Source organism: Leptodactylus fuscus, chromosome 6 (genome assembly GCF_031893055.1).
Source record: "Leptodactylus fuscus isolate aLepFus1 chromosome 6, aLepFus1.hap2, whole genome shotgun sequence".
NCBI classification, from domain to species: domain Eukaryota; kingdom Metazoa; phylum Chordata; class Amphibia; order Anura; family Leptodactylidae; genus Leptodactylus; species Leptodactylus fuscus.
The window spans coordinates 152,669,688-152,688,329 of NC_134270.1; the positions used below are offsets into that span (position 1 = coordinate 152,669,688).

The 18,642-nt window shown below is 45.4% G+C and overlaps 1 protein-coding gene across 1 annotated transcript in view; it reads left to right on the forward strand.

Moving 5' to 3' along the window:
• The first annotated feature begins 4,388 nt into the window (after window positions 1–4,388).
• SSU72 (SSU72 homolog, RNA polymerase II CTD phosphatase) overlaps window positions 4,389–18,642 on the forward strand; it is a 40,871-nt gene continuing 26,617 nt past the window's right edge. The window contains exon 1 of the mRNA XM_075277591.1: window positions 4,389–4,609. Within this exon, the coding sequence (XP_075133692.1) occupies window positions 4,530–4,609 (80 nt within the window). The 5' untranslated portion in view covers window positions 4,389–4,529. The remainder of the gene's footprint in view (window positions 4,610–18,642) is intronic.

An 18,642-nucleotide genomic window follows, 5' to 3' on the forward strand; every position in this document is an offset into this window, starting at 1 on the left:
GTTGGTGAGATGAGAAAACTCCAGAAAGAACGTTTCTCAGCAGATAACTATTGTCTGCTGAGGGTTATTTCAGAGTCCCTTTACTGGGCTGGATTTTTAGGAATGGCAGGTAGGTTGGTAGTGGGACCTGTCATTCCACCCCCCTCCAGTCCACACTTTGGGGATGTTCCAGCAGCGACTCAGCTGCAGAGAGTCTCCTCGTCAAGGGAGGCTGAAGAATCCAGCTCCAGCAGCAGACTTGGGGTAGCTGAGCTTGGCTGGAGAGATGACAGAGAGGCTGTTTTGTTGGAGCTGTGCCCTAAATTATTCAACTGGCTTTTGATTTCTGTGATTCTAGGTGAGGTAACCTATTCTATGATTAGTTAGAGCCTAGCCGGGCAGGGATTTACATTTGTTGCTGCACTACCTTTTTTGAGTGAAAATAAAACTCTACTATTGTTTTGAACTAAATAAACTGGACTCGTGTGTCTATGCCACCCCACCTAGCAACCCCAGATCCTAACAGTACGTAGATAGTAGGGCGGTCATGTGAACACCCCAAGCACATTTTCCGGTGATGTTCTGTTTTCGAAAGGGGGGGAAACAGAACATCATCTACACTAACTTTTGGTGCTTCTTTTTGGGGGCCCTGTTCTTCAGCCTCCCATTGACTTCAATTAGGTGCGATGTGTTTTTTTCGTCTCCCAGGATAGGCCAAAGTGCTTGTTTTTTTTCTGCTACCTAAATGGGGGATCCACACTGTTACTTCCGCCCCATGCACATGACAGCCCACTATAGAGGCATTATACGGTGTAGGAGCACAAAGCGATATTAACCCCTTAAGGACACAGCCCAAAAGTACGTTAAGGACCAGGCCTCTTTTTTCAAAACTGACATGTGTCACTTTATATGGCAATAACTTTGAGATGCTATAACTTACACGAGTGATTTTGAGATTGTTTTTTCGTAACACATTATACTTCATGTTAGTGGTAAACACTAATCAATATTTTTGTATTTATTTATAAAAAAAAAATAGGAAATTTGATGGAAATTTGGGAAAAATTTTTTGGAAAAAATAGCAATTTTCAAAATGTGAAATTCTCTGCTTTTCAGACAGATAGTCATACCACCCAAATACATGAATAACTATTATCTACAATATCTCTGCTTTATATCGGCATCATCTTTTAATTGTCTTTTAATTTGTTTTGGACATTACTACACCCCTCACAGAATTCATCAAGGGGTATAGTGACCTTTTTGACCCTACAGCTGTTTCACAGATTTTACTAACATTGGAATGTGTAAATGAAAAATGACTAAAATGTCATTTTATCCCCCAAATTTTCATTTTTACAAGGGGTTAAAGGAGAAAAAGCCCCCACAGTTTGTTACACAATTTCTCCTGAACACGGCAATACCCCATATGTGGTCATAATCTGCTGTATGGGTACATAGTGGGGCTCAGAATGGAAAGAGCGCTATTTGGATTTTGGAGGGCTGGTAAAGTTTTCTGGTGCCATGTCGCATTTGCAGAGCCCCTAAAGTATCAATACAATGGAAACCCCTCAAAAGTGACCCCATTGTAGAAACTACACCCGGCAAGGAATGTATCAAGGGTATTATCATTTTGAGACTAAAAATGCTTCCCAAAAATTAATGTACAAAACAAAAATTGAAATTTTTAAAGAAATATGCCATGTCGGTGCCCAATACGTTGCACCCACTTTGTGTTGTCAGGGACCTGCACTCCTAAAACTATTAGGTGGGACATCCCGGGGGGAAAAAATTATATATGTGGGTGTAAACTGCAGTTAGGGCGCAGAGGGGGAGGAGCGCGATGCGGCTTTTGGAGTACAGATTCAGATGTTTGGTATCTGGACGCGATGTCATGTTTGTAGAGCCTATAACGTACCAGAAAAGGTGATTCCCCAAAGGAGTGACCCCATTTTGAAAACTACACCCCTCAAAGAATTTATCAGGGGGTGTAGTGAGTATTAGTATCCCAGACGTGACTGCACAGCGGATGGCAAAGAGGGAATATGTAAGCTGTGCGGAGGACATTGCAGACACTAAATTCCCTACTGTACCCCCAGTAGCTCCTATGATTGGGGGAGTCACTCTGGGGGTCACTTCTGGTGTCCGTTCCCTCATAAGCTGTAAATATGGGGTGTCCCCTGATATTCGCTCGCACAGCTTATATATTCTCTACCTGATGCAGCCAGTTGAGTTCTATTAATTTGGCGATTTTTGCGGGTTTTTGCCTTCACATTGCTAGATGCTATATTTTCTTTATTTTTCTGGTGATGCGGCCATATAAGGGCTTGTTGTTTGTGGCATGAGATGTATTTTGTAATGACACCATTTTTGGGTGCCTACAACTTATTGAATACATTTTGTTAACTCTTTTTTTTTGCTGGATTTAAAAAAAAAAAAAAAAAATTCTGGCATTGCATTTTACCTTGTAAATTTTGCGCCATGCAGCGTACAGTATAAGTAACATATTATCTTTATTATGCGGGTCGGTACGGTTACGGCGATACTTCATTTATATTATTTTTTTTATGCGTAACTAATTCTGCAAAACAAAAACACATTTGGGGACATAAATCAGTGATTTTTACATCGTCATCTTCTTTTTTTTTTATGTAGATTGTGAGCCCCACATAGAGCTCACAATGTACATTTTTTCCCTATCAGTATGTCTTTTTTTGGAATATGGGATGGAAATCCATGCAAACACGGGGAGAACATACAAACTCCTTGCAGATGGTTTTATGCCCTTGGTGGGATTTGAACACCAGGACTCCAGTGCTGCAAGGCTGCAGTGCTAACCACTGAGCCACCGTGTGGCCCTTTTGCATCGTCATCTTCTGAGAGGCGTAACGTTTTTATTTTTCGGTTGACAGTGTTGGTTGGGGGCTTATCTTTTGCGGGACAATGTGCGCTTTTTATTGGTACTGTTGTGTGTGTGTGTGTGTGTGCTGTTTGATCGCTGCAATAGAATGGTTAAAACCCAAAATCGGCACTCATGTCTGATGGAGGGTGACGGAGCAGGATGTTAGTTGTCAGATACAACTAACACCCGCTCCAAGAACGCCCGCACTGTGGGGATTGTTTGCATCTATGAGGTACTATTACGTCATGGATCGTTAAGGGGTTAATGGGTGGAGCCAAATTATAAGTTGGGGAAACTGAAGGAGGGTCTTATTACATGAACCTTGCTGCGGCGAGTGCTCTGCTCCTTTTTCAGTCCCTTGAATGTGGGCAGGTAGGGTTTGTTGTCATGTCCGTAATCCGCCTGAAGAAAGGACAGCTCGCTTTTTTCCATGAGCGGGAACATGCCACTGACGGAAAAAAGAGCGCTAGCGGTCTCCATAGACCTCTATTGTGAGGGGGCGGATTCTGATGTGGATTCAGCACCATAATCCGCCCCTTCTTGCCTTGTGTGAATGAGGCCTAAGGGTTTGTTCACACGTAAATAACGTGTGGCTTATTTTGGCACCAGAAAAAAAGCTTCCTAAGAGACTCTGTCACAGATTCCGATGAAAACTGCGTTGGAGGACTTTTCTCTCCGATAATTTCAGTATAAAGACTGTTATAATCTATGGAGTCCGCAGGTGACCACTGTGTAAGGGCGGGTTCACACCTGCGCCCGGTCTCTGCTTTAGCCAATCTGGACGGTTTCCGTCTTCTGTTTTGAGACACTGGACAGGGGGCGGAAAACCGTCAGTCAGTTTTCAAACCCATTCACTTAAATGTGTTTGGAAAATGACCGCCTGTGTGCGTCTTCTGCCTCTCCGCAGCGAAACCGTTTTTTTTTTGTTTGTTTCGACATTCGTATCTGACGTGAGACCCCAACGACAGACAGCACGAGCCTTAGGCTCGGTTCTCATCTGCGCCCATTCTCCATACAGGCAATCCGTTCACCTCTTCGCCTTTTCGGGCGGAGACCATGCAGACCCCAGTCTATGGTGTCCATATGTATCTGCTGTTGTCGTGGCGCGGCTCTCTGTAATTTGGATCCCCAATGGACTCGAATGACGTTGAGCCCAGCGCTAATGTGACCCTAGTGTAAGCGCTGCGGAATACAATGGCGCTATAAAAGTAATATGGCGGACGCTTCTCTTTTCAGCCAGCAGACTCCTATTGGAATAAATGGGAGAATTTTCTAGTGTCTTAGAAGTAGACCGGAAGCAGTGTGAACAAGGGCTATGAAGCCGCTATAACAGTTCCCGAGCAGACCGATAGGGGGCAGCACTGATCCCTATAAGGATTAGGACACTGTCACTTCCTCTCTCATTTGGTCACGGCCATTGTCGCATCCTAATAACTTCCTGTCGCCAGACATTACGTCACACCGCCATGTTCCTGCGTCACTTCCCCCTCCGCCCACCCGGGCGCCATTTTAGTTCCTGTGGTGTCGGAGAGCAGGCGGAAGTGCCGCCATCTAGTCGCAGCGGCTTCGGTGGTCAGCCTCAGGTCGTCGTCGTGTCCGGGTATTGTGGAGCTCCGGAGGCCGTCCGATCCATCACACTACCGCAGCAATGCCGTCCACACCGCTCCGTGTAGCTGTGGTCTGTTCCAGCAACCAAAACCGCAGCATGGAGGCGCACAATATTCTCAGGTAACCGGGCGCGGCGTGTGACCAGGGGCAATGGCGGCGCTGGGGATTGTCGCGGCCGGTCCTGTGTGTCTGCTCTATGTGTCACTGTCTATAGGGGGTGCTGTGTAGCTGGTGTAGGACTACAAGGCTCAGCAGGCCTTGTCTATTAGTTACGGGTGGATTATATTCTCTTCAGTTGTCCTCCATGATGGCGGCGGCTAGGATTAGGGATTAGTAAGTGACCATTCACACTATGTAATCTGTGCGGCTCTGCAGTCCTAGGGACCACAGCCTATTGGGTTACTGCAACAACATTGGGATTTCTGGGCTTTTCTTGTTTGACTCTCCTCCTTCTAAACCCCATAACTATTTTATTTCTCCGCTCCCAGAGCCATATCAGGTCTTAAAGGGATTCTACATTAAAACCTCATTTTTTGTGGATAAGACGTCGGAATAGCCTTTAGAAAGGCTATTCGTCTCTTACCTTTAGGGCTAGTTCATACGTGGGCAAAGGGGCAGATTTTGACAGCAGATTTCGCTCTAAAATCTGCCCCTTTACAATGGTGGTCTATGCAGACCGCCGGGCTTCTTTTTTCTGCTAACGGCGGGCTGCTGCTAGTGGAGAAAATAAGCGACATGTCCTTTCTTCATGCGGAAGCCGTGGCGCGCTGGACCGTGGCTTCCGCCTAGCGGCAGCACCCTCCTGTGTCGGCTCATTCATTTGAGCCGACATAGGAGGGGAAAGCCGCGATGGTCGCGGCAGGCGGGTTTTGACCAGAGAGACAGCTCGCCGCGTCTCTCTCTGTGTCAAAACCCCTGCGGGACTGGGAACGTGTGAACTTACCCTTAGATGTGGTCTCCGCCGCGCCGTTCCTCAGAAATACTTTTTTTTTTTTTTTCTTTTTTTTCCTGCTATGGTGTTTACTGTAGAGCGGATGATTTTGGACACAGGGATACCTCATGTATAGGCGCTTCACATTATTTAGGTACTTTTATGTGTTCTAGGGAAAAGGGGGTGATTTAAACTTTTTTTTAAATTTTTATTTATTTTTTTATTTTACCTTTTAAAAAAAAAAAAAATTCTTGCGTTTGTTAGTTCTTGAACCCCAGGGGGTCTGATCACTAATGTAATGTATTACAATGCTGATGCATTGCAAAATACCGACGCTTCTATTGCGGGCTATGCTAGGTAGCCTGCAATAGAATGACAGGCCGGGGAGCCTTCACAAGGCTCCCAGCTGCATAGCAACGTGATCACAGCAAAAATGGCGCCTCGGTCAGCTTTTTGTAAAACAGTAGACATCTGGCGGCCGCCATAGTTAAACACCTAACACGCGCCATACTAGTACAGCAAATGTCGGGAAGGGGTTAAACCAGTTTATTGTTGGCAGTCCAGATCCCATCCCATTATGTATGTGTGTATGTATATATTTGATCGAATACCTCGCCGCCATAGGTTTCCGTGTAAGTGGCCAAACACCAAGGGGTTACGCGCGTCGAATATTCGATATGTTTAACCCCTTGGTGTTCAGCCACTTACCTATGGCGGGGAGGTATTCGATGGAATACTACTCGCTCATCTCTAATTCTATATCCTTAGTTCAGGTCATCAATGCAAATCCTGGAAGACCTTTTTGAAGGGTTTTTCCAGCTGGAAACAGTTGGGTTCCCCCCCATACTGTTGACCGATCCATAGCGTACGTCGCCAGCATGTGATCTGTGGGGTCCAACAACCGGACCCCGCACAGTTTAGCCTGGTGCCAGACACTGTTTGCCATGTGGTCACCAAATTACACTGTTCCCTGTATAAGTCCTCCTCTCCTGGGGTCTAATCTATGGTCCTGTTAGTTATGGAGTTGTATTGAGGACCATACACCATGGGGTACCTATAGATATATATACAGTTTTGTGTGTTTTTGTCCCAATTCTCTCTCCCCCCCCCCCATTTGTGTTATTTTTATGTGTGGCGAAACTGCAGCTCACTATCAATCCTTAAAGGGGATGTCTGCCCCAAATCAAGTTTTCATACTGCTGATTTGTCCACAGGATAGTTCACCAGTGTGTGACCTGGGAGGGTGTGACACCTGGACCCCACATATATCTGTTCTGGTAGCCTCCGGAAGCTGCTAATGGCCGGGCGGTGCGTCAGCCCTCTCCTATTCATGTATTAGGAGCAGCACAGCATTCCCATAGCATAGTGAACTGCAGCACCGGGTCCTAGTACTTGTTAAAGAGGACCTTTCATCAGATTGGGAGTTAGATAGGCAGGTCTATATACTGCTGGAAAGCTGACAGTGCGCTGAATTCAGCGCACTGTCGGCTTTCCCGATCTGTGCTCCGGGTAAAGCGCTATTGGTCCCAGTACCGTAGCGCTTTATAGTCTGAAGGGCGTTTCTGACAGCCAGGGACGCCCTTCTGCCCAGCAGCGCCTATCGCGCTGTACTGTGGAGCGGGGAGGAACGCCCCCTCCCTCTGCTCACAGTGCTTGTCCATAGACGAGTATTATCAGGGAGGGAGGGGGCATTCCTCCTCACACACACTGTACAGCACGATAGGCGCTGCTGGGCAGAAGGGCGTCCCTGGCTAACTGTCAGAAACGCCCTTCTGACTGTAAAGAGCTACAGTACCGGGACCGATAGCGCTTTACACCGGGCACAGATCGGGAAAGCCGACAGTGCGCTGAATTCAGCGCACTGTCGGCTTTCCAGCAGTATATAGACCTGCCTGTGCCCAAATCTGATGAAAGGTCCTCTTTAAGTGCGGCACTGTACACGCTGCCACTCATCTGTCTGACCCCGGCAGATCAGATATTGATGACCTATCCTCGGACGTGAAATCGGTATGAAAACTGTATGTGGAGCCAGACAATCCCATCTAAGGCCTGCACCACACATTTTGAAAATGCAGACAAAAAAACCCCTATGTTTTACGTTACCTGCAAAGTGGGTGAGATTATGGATAATACACATTGCAGAAATACTGCGATTTTAGAAACTCTGGCGTTTTCTGTATGGGTATAATGGGAGCAGAAAGTCCGCAGAGGAAAAACTCTGCAGACTCTCTGCGGAAAAGACTGCAGGTTTTCCCACCAAACAAGTTATCTCCTGTAGGAGCTAGCATATAGATCAGGGGTGGGGGGGAGACTGACCACACTTCTGTCCCTCGTTCTGAATGCAGTGGTGGTCGGTTCTGAATGCAGCGGTGGTCGGTGCTCCTTTTGCCGGAGATGGCCACACACTGTACTTCCATTGAGATGACCAATCACTGCGCCATTCAGAACAGTCCCGCTTTCTCCTAAGTGGGTCTTCCCCCTCACTTGATTTAGTGACGGGAGGGGGGATTCTCCTAGTCAGAAGATCCAGGACCAGGGTGTGAGTGTTTCTGAATGTCACATGGTTGCCCTCCCAGCATGCAGTGGTGTGTGTCCTCCGCAGACGTCACACCGCTCTCCTGATGTGTATGGGCTGCTGCGGTCACTGTCTATTGTCTGCTCATAGTGACCTGGACAACAATCCAACCTGCTGTTTGGGGATCATTGACTTCTATGTGGAGTGAATGTTGAGTTTCCTTTAGATTTATTTATTTATTTTTTTTCTGTTCTGTATTTTAATCCTGTGGTTTAGCTTTTTGGTGAGCAGATTGTCGAATATTTGTGGCCTTCATTAGAGACCGAAGCCTTGACTCCAGAGTGAACTAACCATAGTCCAGGGTTATACGTCCGCAAAATATTCTATACACTGATACAGGTCTGACTGAGCTTTATGAAACTCTTCCTAGCACAAGACATTGCAGTGGCCGCTCATTGTGGACTTATTCTAGCAGAATGGTTTTCTCCTGATACATAAAATCTTCACGTCTTATTGGCGCTTGGATGTTTGTGATGTGGACACCGCAACGTTCTTGACCATTGTGGAAATGCTGCATGTTACAGTGTCAGCAAAGTAAATGAGATTTCACTTCATCTTGTGTACATTGCGGGACAAAGCTGTGGAAAATGCAGTGTGGTAGTGAATTGTCTGCAGAACTCTTACACACACACACACACACACACACACACACACACACACACACACACGCCTCCTCTTATTATACTCCGGGGTCCGCAATGCATTACAGGTATTGTCACTCACTGTCCCAAGCAGGCCTTGCAATCTAAATTCCCTCTCTGTATGGTTTTGGGTCGTGGTAGGAACATCCACTGTTGTAGATTACATTGTGAGACCAGATATGGTGGACGTGTCCTATATTTCTGGCGCAGATATATTACCTGTCTTGTGTTTCTCATATAGTACTGGTATAACGTGCAGTGCGTAGATGCATCTCATCACATAGGGGTAAGTTCTCTGACTGGTCTACACACAGACATGCCCTCTGGTGTAACAATGGATGTTAATGGACACAGGGCACAACCACATGGGTATCCGGTTCCAGCCCATGTACGCCTGGATGGTGTGGTGACATCCGTGGTGTCTGCTAGCTAGTATAAGGGAAAGTATCCTACTGGTTTCTGGACTTGTCTAGCTGGCTTTTCTAGCCCATGGTTATAGGGTTTATCTGAGTTTAAAAAAAAAAAAGCAGCTTGTGTACTTTCCAGCAGTTTATTTTGCATCTTGTGACACTGTTGTGTATGTGGGCGGTTTCTGAAAACTGGTGGTATTACTGGGGAAACTGCATGACTGCATCTCCATCCTAAATTTTGCGCAGGAGCCCCCAGAAACTACAAGATGAATAGTCATGTGATGCTTTGTGTTGAGAGGTCGGGGAATATATAGCAGAGCTGTGGTCATATGGCAAGTGTCTGGGGGAAGGAACATTGGGCATACTGAATTTCAGGATGCTAGAACCTTTGTATGTGGATAAGGGCTCGTTCACATCTGCGTTCATGGGTCCTTATTGCAGGTTTCCGTTTCCTGCATAAAACAGATGCAGGAGACGGAAGCCTGCAGGAGTCTCTCTCACCCATTCATTTGAATGGGTGAGAAAGCTGTCCAGCCGTGCGCGGCAGTGAGCGTTTTGCGCTCTCCGCCGCGAAACCGGGTTTTATAATCCGGACACAGAGTCGGACATGCACTACTCTGTGTCCGGATAAAAAAAAATCCGGTTTCGCGGCGGAGAGCCTAAAACGCTCACCGCCGCGCACGGCTGGACCCGGTCTATGGTTTCTGTCTTCTGCCATGCAGAAGACGGAAACCATAGTACGGACACATGAACGCAGGTGTGAACCCAGCGTAAGCCTGTTTTCCTCTAACCATTGAGATAGACATGTGTACACACACTCACAGGCATGCATGTCTATGGTGGAGTCAGGGAAATGGCCACCACCAAGCAAATGTTTCCATCATCCGCTTAGCAGATCCCTTTAATTCATGCACCGTGAGTATAAATGCACGGCACTTTAGTATTGGCAAAAGATCATTTTAGCCCTTTAGCCCTTTGAGGATATTGACGTTTTTGGCCATTGAAGTTTGGCCGCCCCTTTAATACTTTGTCTTCCAGAATTCTTTCTATTTTCTTTTTCTGTTGACATTTATTTTTTGTATGATGGGTTTTATTTTTAGCTGGCACCACGTTGGCATAAATAGAATATTATGATTGGCTCTTAACGCTGTTGGGGATTTCCAGGTTGTGTTTGTTCTCATGACGTTTACTCTGCATTACAAATCACATGGCGAGTTACCATTACAGTGGTTTTTTGTGTCGCCCAAGTCGCTGAATAATCTGCCTTCCGTGAAAATGTTTTGCTAGGGGGCGCTGTATTTTAAAGGCCACAAAAAAATTTGTTTTTATATTAACTTTTCTTTTTTTTTGTTTACCAGGGTTGTGGTAAAACATGTGATTCTTTTGTTTGTTTGCAATACAAATGGTATTTTTAGGGTGTTCACAGTAGAGGATAAACTTAATTTTGGATAATTTGGACTTAATTATTTAATGGTTTAAACTTGAGGTGTGTGTGTGTATATACACTCACCGGCCACTTTATTAGGTACACCTGTCCAACTGCTCGTTAACACTTAATTTCTAATCAGCCAATCACATGGCGGCAACTCAGTGCATTTAGGCATGTAGACATGGTCAAGACAATCTCCTGCAGTTCAAACCGAGCATCAGTATGGGGAAGAAAGGTGATTTGAGTGCCTTTGAACGTGGCATGGTTGTTGGTGCCAGAAGGGCTGGTCTGAGTATTTCAGAAACTGCTGATCTACTGGGATTTTCACGCACAACCATCTCTAGGGTTTACAGAGAATGGTCCGAAAAAGAAAAAACATCCAGTGAGCGGCAGTTCTGTGGGTGGAAATGCGTTGTTGATGCCAGAGGTCAGAGGAGAATGGCCAGACTGGTTCGAGCTGATAGAAAGGCAACAGTGACTCAAATAGCCACCCGTTACAACCAAGGTAGCCAGAAGAGCATCTCTGAACGCACAGTACGTCGAACTTTGAGGCAGATGGGCTACAGCAGCAGAAGACCACACCGGGTGCCACTCCTTTCAGCTAAGAACAGGAAACTGAGGCTACAATTTGCACAAGCTCATCGAAATTGGACAATTGAAGATTGGAAAAACGTTGCCTGGTCTGATGCGTCTCGATTTCTGCTGCGACATTCGGATGGTAGGGTCAGAATTTGGCGTCAGCAACATGAAAGCATGGATCCATCCTGCCTTGTATCAACGGTTCAGGCTGGTGGTGGTGGTGTCATGGTGTGGGGAATATTTTCTTGGCACTCTTTGGGCCCCTTGGTACCAATTGAGCATCGTTGCAACGCCAAAGCCTACCTGAGTATTGTTGCTGACCATGTCCATCCCTTTATGACCACAATGTACCCAACATCTGATGGCTACTTTCAGCAGGATAATGCAATGCCATGTCATAAAGCTGGAATCATCTCAGACTGGTTTCTTGAACATGACAATGAGTTCACTGTACTCCAATGGCCTCCACAGTCACCAGATCTCAATCCAATAGAGCATCTTTGGGATGTGGTGGAACGGGAGATTCGCATCATGGATGTGCAGCCGACAAATCTGCGGCAACTGTGTGATGCCATCATGTCAATATGGACCAAAATCTCTGAGGAATGCTTCCAGCACCTTGTTGTATCTATGCCACGAAGAATTGAGGCAGTTCTGAAGGCAAAAGGGGGTCCAACCTGTTACTAGCATGGTGTACCTAATAAAGTGGCCGGTGAGTGTATATGTGTATATATATATATATATATATATATATATATTTCAACCCTGAAAGGTGACTTAAACCTGGGATCCCCTGTTTACTATACTGTAATACCTTTCTGCAGTATATGGTACATTACCTGCCTATGTATAGTAGGGTGAGGCAGCTAAGGGCTAGTTCACACGGGGCAAAATGGTCAGTATTTTGATGCAGAATGCGCGTCAAAATCCTGCCGCCTCCCATTTAAATCAATGGGAGCCAGTCATTTCCTTTTTCCGCTTGCAGAAAAAAGTGAGCTGCCCTTTCTTCTGGCAGATTCCGCGGCTGAGTCAACCCCGGCGTCCACCTCGTGACACCTCCCTCTGGACTAGGCCCATTCATTTGGGCCTAATCCGGAATGGAAAGCCATAACGGAATATGTTCACGCAGAGCCCTGTGCGGACTATCTCTAAGAGACAAAGGGGATGAAAGAAGGCATTTGCATTAAAGGAGTCTGTCAGTACAGCATTGAGATATTAACTAATCCCACTAACTTGTAGGTCTGTCAGCACAGTTTACAATGGTGTATTTCTTATTCAGGACCGCTACTCCCCCCCCCCCCCCCTCCCCAGCTTCCTTCCCTTCATGCACAGTCCAGCTATTACTGTGTGCTGAGGCAGAGGGGAGAGCTGAGCAGCAGATAATGAAGCCCATAGATGGAAAGCCACAACCTTGAGGCCGGGGCCCCACGGGTCGGAAACGTCACAGGAAAAATCATGGTGTTCTACAGCAAGTGCAAAGTAGATGACATTCTAACCCCCTCAATGCCCACTTTGCAGTAAAAAACGTGGTGTGGATACACCACCATTTCACCAATTTTGGCAATCGCAGTATGTTAACTATAGCTATGGAAACACTGGTGGTTTCCCCCATAGATAGAATTGAAACAAAGTCCACGGAGGAAAACTCTGCAAACTTGATGTGTTGCCACCACGTTTCTCCCCCACCCCCACAGTGCTTTTTGCCTGCGGGTCGTCCTGTGGGGCCTCAGCCTAAACCCATTTTCTGCTCATTTCCATAGGGATAAAAGGATGATTTTATTTTTTTTGCAAGAATTTTGTAGCAGTCTTAAATTAGAAACACATCACTATAAACTGTGCTGACAGCCCTACCGGGGACTGGGGTTAGTTTACACTTCAGTTTAGTTCTGACAGACTCCCTCTTATAATCCATCTGGAACCCAGAAGAGCTCCTGTGCCTGCTATATCTCTGCACTATACTATGGTGGTGTTGGTTGTGACATCATAGTACAGTGCATAGAGGGAAGGGGTTAATGGAAATTAATTCTGGTATTAACATATCTTTCTGGCCAATTCTTGTGACTGAATACTAGGCCTTCAGAATTTTTTTTTTTATTTTTTCATTTTGTGTTTAAAAAAAAATAAAGTTAAATACATATACAGTGCCTACAAGTAGTATCCAACCCCCTGCAGATTTAGCATGTTTGATAAGATGCAAATAAGTTAGAGTCTTCAAACAAGAGCAGGATTTATTAACAGATGCATAAATCTTACAAACCAAAAAGTTATGTTGCTCAGTTAAATTTTAATAAATTTTAAACATAAAAGTGTGGGTCAATTATTATTCAACCCCTAGGTTTAATATTTTGTGGAATAACCCTTGTTTGCAATTACAGCTAATAATCGTCTTTTATAAGACCTGATCGGGCCGGCACAGGTCTCTGGAGTTATCTTGGCCCACTCCTCCATGCAGATCTTCTCCAAGTTATCGAGGTTCTTTGGGTGTCTCATGTGGACTTTAATCTTGAGCTCCTTCCACAAGTTTTCAATTGGGTTAAGGTCAGGAGACTGACTAGGCCACTGCAACACCTTGATTTTTTCCCTCTTGAACCAGGCCTTGGTTTTCTTGGCTGTGTGCTTTGGGTCTTTGTCTTGTTGGAAGATGAAATGACGACCCATCTTAAGATCCTTGATGGAGGAGCGGAGGTTCTTGGCCAAAATCTCCAGGTAGGCCGTGCTATCCATCTTCCCATGGATGCGGACCAGATGGCCAGGCCCCTTGGCTGAGAAGCAGCCCCACAGCATGATGCTGCCACCACCATGCTTGACTGTAGGGATGGTATTCTTGGGGTCCTATGCAGTGCCATCCAGTCTCCAAATGTCACGTGTGTGGTTGGCACCAAAGATCTCGATCTTGGTCTCATCAAACCAGAGAACCTTGAACCAGTCTGTCTCAGAGTCCTCCAAGTGATCATGAGCAAACTGTAGACGAGCCTTGACATGACGCTTTGAAAGTAAAGGTACCTTATGGGCTCGTCTGTAACGGAGACCATTGCGGTTGAGTACGTTACTTATGGTATTGACTGAAACCAATGTCCCCACTGCCATGAGATCTTCCCGGAGCTCCTTCCTTGTTGTCCTTGGGTTAGCCTTGACTCTTCGGACAAGCCTGGCCTCGACACGGGAGGAAACTTTCAAAGGCTGTCCAGGCCGTGGAAGGCTAACAGTAGTTCCATAAGCCTTCCACTTCCGGATGATGCTCCCAACAGTGGAGACAGGTAGGCCCAACTCCTTGGAAAGGGTTTTGTACCCCTTGCCAGCCTTGTGACCCTCCACCATCTTGTCTCTGATGGCCTTGGAATGCTCCTTTGTCTTTCCCATGTTGACCATGTATGAGTGCTGTTCACAAGTTTGGGGAGGGTCTTAAATAGTCAGAGAAGGCTGGAAAAAGAGATAATTAATCCAAACATGTGAAGCTCATTGTTCTTTGTGCCTGAACTACTTCTTAATACTTTAGGGGAACCAAACAGAATTCTGGTGGTTTGAGGGGTTGAATAATAAATGACCCTCTGAATAAACTTATCACAAAAAAAAAAATTAAACGAAGAAATAACATTCTTTTTTGCTGCAGCGCATTTCACACTTCCAGGCTGATGTACAGTCCAAATGTCACAATGCCAAGTTAATTCCGAATGTGTAAACCTGCTAAATCTGCAGGGGGTTGAATACTACTTGTAGGCACTGTAGGTTGAAGAGGGCCATCCCTTATGGTGCCCTGGTGAATACTGATGTGTAGAGATGGGCGCACCTTATGAGACTTGTTTTGGTGAATATTTGGGAGGTTTCAGGCCTAGCTTGTTTGGCACGATCTGAAAGTGCTGTTGGAATTATTCTCAGGGTTTTCCTCAGACTCCAGGGTATAATAGATGAGTAACAATAAGTTACACTCTCCTCTACTGGGAGTCCCACTGGTATCTCGTCTGGCCCCAGGGTGATGTCACTTGTCCTGGGCCTCAGCAGTTACCGTATATACTCGACTATAAGCCGACCCGAAGCCCCTAATTTTGCCACAAAACACTGGGAAAACTTATTGACTCGAGTATAAGCCGAGCAGGGGAAATGCAGCAGCTACTGGAAACTTTCAAAAATTAAAATGGCCGGAGTTTTTGGGTGCAGTAGGTGCTGGGCAAGGGGAGGGGGTGTTTTGGTTGTCTGTCTGCCCTCCCCACTTAGAATTCAGACTGGCTGAATATAGGGGATCTACAGTGCTCCTATTAACCCCTTCCCGACGGTACAGGAGCACTGCAGATCCCCTATATTCAGTAGACCGGGCACTGTCAGACACAGGGATACCTAATGTGTATGCGTTTCAGTCATTTTCTACTTTTATCTGTATTCTAGGGAAAGGAAGGATTTACAACTTTTATTTACTTGATTTTTTTTTTTATCATATCTTTTGAAAGCTTCTCTTTTTTTCCCACTATTTTATGGGAGATTCTATACATTTATGCATTACTACTGACACCTCATCTGACAAACAACTGTGCTGAAAAATTTGGCTTTTACTCTAGTGTATACGGTATATGGGCTACATTGATGACATGGCAGGACACTTGATCTAAGCCTCATACTGTTGGCACAGACATTTCAGTGTAAAAAGTAGAAGAAGAAAAAAATTTGGCAGACTGAATGCAATAATGTGGTGTGAATTCTGCCTAATTCTGTCTGGAATAGCAGAAAGCAGCCGGCACCGACTTTTTCAAGTGTAATATTGAAGTGAACAACAGCTGGAAAGTTTTCTATACGTTAATGAGGGAGACTTTAATATGTGACCGATAACGACAATGGACATTGTACTGTCAGTGTGAGCATTGCCTAGTATTACGTCCCTTCCCCCTAGCCTGGGTTTATTATTACCAGCACTATGTTGTATTGGCTGGATTAGCAGGGTTGCAGTAAAGCTGAGTCATACAGCGGTGACTAATTCTTCTCGTCTGCCCCAGAATTTAGTCATTGCATAGCTGGAACATAAGCTGTTATTAAGCCGGGCTATAGAGGAGCCCTTATAGTGGCCTGTGCCCAGTCTGTACCCTATGTGTACAAACTTATGTATAAATCGGTTAAGGCCGGGGGTCACATCTGCATTGGAGACTTAAAAAAACAAACAAACAATGTTTAAAAACAATGGACGCTGTTATACTCAATTTGGTCGGCCAGTCTCCATGTGTAACTGCTATGTTAGTGGTCCGCCTCTCCATTGTTTGGGTCCCTGAATGATGGAGACACAGTGCTAGTGTGAACCTGGTGGCACGGGTTTGAGAAAACCAAACTGATACGCTGCTATATGTATATGGCTTCTGTACTGGCTATAGGTATGTGGCTTCTGTACTGGCTATAGGTATATGACTTCTGTACTGGCTATAGGTATATGACTTCTGTACTGGCTATAGGTATGTGGCTTCTGTACTGGCTATAGGTATGTGGCTTCTGTACTGGCTATAGGTATGTGGCTTCTGTACTGGCTATAGGTATATGACTTCTGTACTGGCTATAGGTATATGACTTCTGTACTGACTATAGGTATGTGGCTTCTGTACTGGCTATAGGTATATGACTTCTGTACTGGCTATAGGTATATGACTTCTGTACTGGCTATAGGTATATGACTTCTGTACTGGCTATAGGTATATGACTTCTGTACTGACTATAGGTATGTGGCTTCTGTACTGACTATAGGTATATGACTTCTGTACTGGCTATAGGTATATGACTTCTGTACTGACTATAGGTATGTGGCTTCTGTACTGGCTATAGGTATATGACTTCTGTACTGACTATAGGTATGTGGCTTCTGTACTGCTTGATGTTGGAAGAGGCTGCAAACCTTCACACTGTTTACAGCCCGGCCTTAAAGGGAGTTTCAGAAGTCAAATTGGAAGGTAAAACACCGGTCCAGTATGTGCTGTGCCTCTGCTGCCTTTTCTAATTGGTGGCCTTCAGAAAGGCCTAGGATTTATTTTTTTGTTTCATATTTGCCTTCCTCCCCCGATATCTGAAATTCCTGGACAGTCCCTTTTTAGGGCTCATTCACACGGGCAAAGAGAGGGCTGATTATCTTGCTGAATCCATGTCATAAACCGCCCCCTCACAATGGAGATCTATGGAGACCGCCAGGCTACTTTTTTCCGTGAGCGGCATGTTGGCACTCATGGGAGAAAAAAAAAGAATCGGCGTGCCCTTCAGGTGGTGTCCGCCTTGTGACACCTCCCTCCGGAGTAGGCCCATTCATTTGAGCCTACTCCAGAGCGGAGAGCCGCCCTGGAATATGCACACGCGTAATTGTGTGTAAACTTAGCCTTAAAGGGAATCTGTCAATAAGGAGAAGCATATTAAACTAGTAATACAGATAGATCAGGCTCACCTGAATGAATGTAATGCCTTATTCCCTATGAAAATTTGCAAATGAGCAGTCTGAAGCCGAGAGGGCGCTCTACATCGCTCTAATACCCAGGCAAATTCCATTTAGACACTTGACAGTGGCTGTAGTCTGTGACTTGTTTATTAACATATTATGTAGAAATGGATGAAACCCTTACTGTCCTGATAGAATCGTTCTCGTAGTGGCGAGATCCACATTAGTCACTCGTACACGGGGGCAGATGCACTTGGCAAAGTCCTCAGGGGGTCTCCACATCCAATCCCCGATTTGTGAAATGTTTTTCGAAGTGACTTCCCCTTTAAATCCTTATCTTTTTATTATCTGGACTATGTCCTTGTGTATTGCTGGCAGTGACCACTGATCTTCATATCCTATCTGAGGTTCATTACTATAATCTAGACCTGCTCTCTGAGGGTTTTGTATTCCATCTTAAGAATGGGCCATAAGTAAATTGCTGGCCTATCCCTTTATTATATTGGGGACCGCCGGGTGTCCTCTGTGTTAGGTATCTGTGACCGTAGTCTCCTCTTCTCTCTGACTTTTGTACATTTGGCTGCTCCGTATTTGGTTTATTTGGTTATATTGACGCATGAAAATAAAATTTCTGAAACGCAGTTTTTTATTCTTTAGACTTTTAATCACAATTATTCCCCCCCGTGTACACATGGCAGATATTGGCCATCTAACCTCCATTTGTTAGCCAGGAGTGACTTGATCAGTTGCCAGTGGGTACGGCCATGAATGCAGGAACCTTCTATGGTCTAGGACTCTGCTTGTCAGAAACCCAGCCATGATTTCCACTGTTTCCAGGTTATCTCCTTGCACATGCCTACAGTGCCCCTGCCTGATAACCCGGACACAATAAGGACATCGTGGCCAGGCCAGGTGACAAGTCTCAGACCATAGAAAGTTCCTGCATTGAAACACTTAAACCATTGAAGCCTTAGAGTAGTCCGCCACTGTCTGTTGTTCAGGATTGCCCTGCTCGAGTAGGACAACACTGCAATGCATAGAATAGCTGCTACTTAAAGGGTTCCCTTTAAATTTTTTTTTTTGCATTTTGATTTACTCAACTGCAGTGACGTTGAGGTTCCCAATGAAGGGGCTGCAGATGCTCTCACAAGTGCGGTGCCGTCAATCGAAACAAGTTGCCTCGCCCCTTCTAGAAAT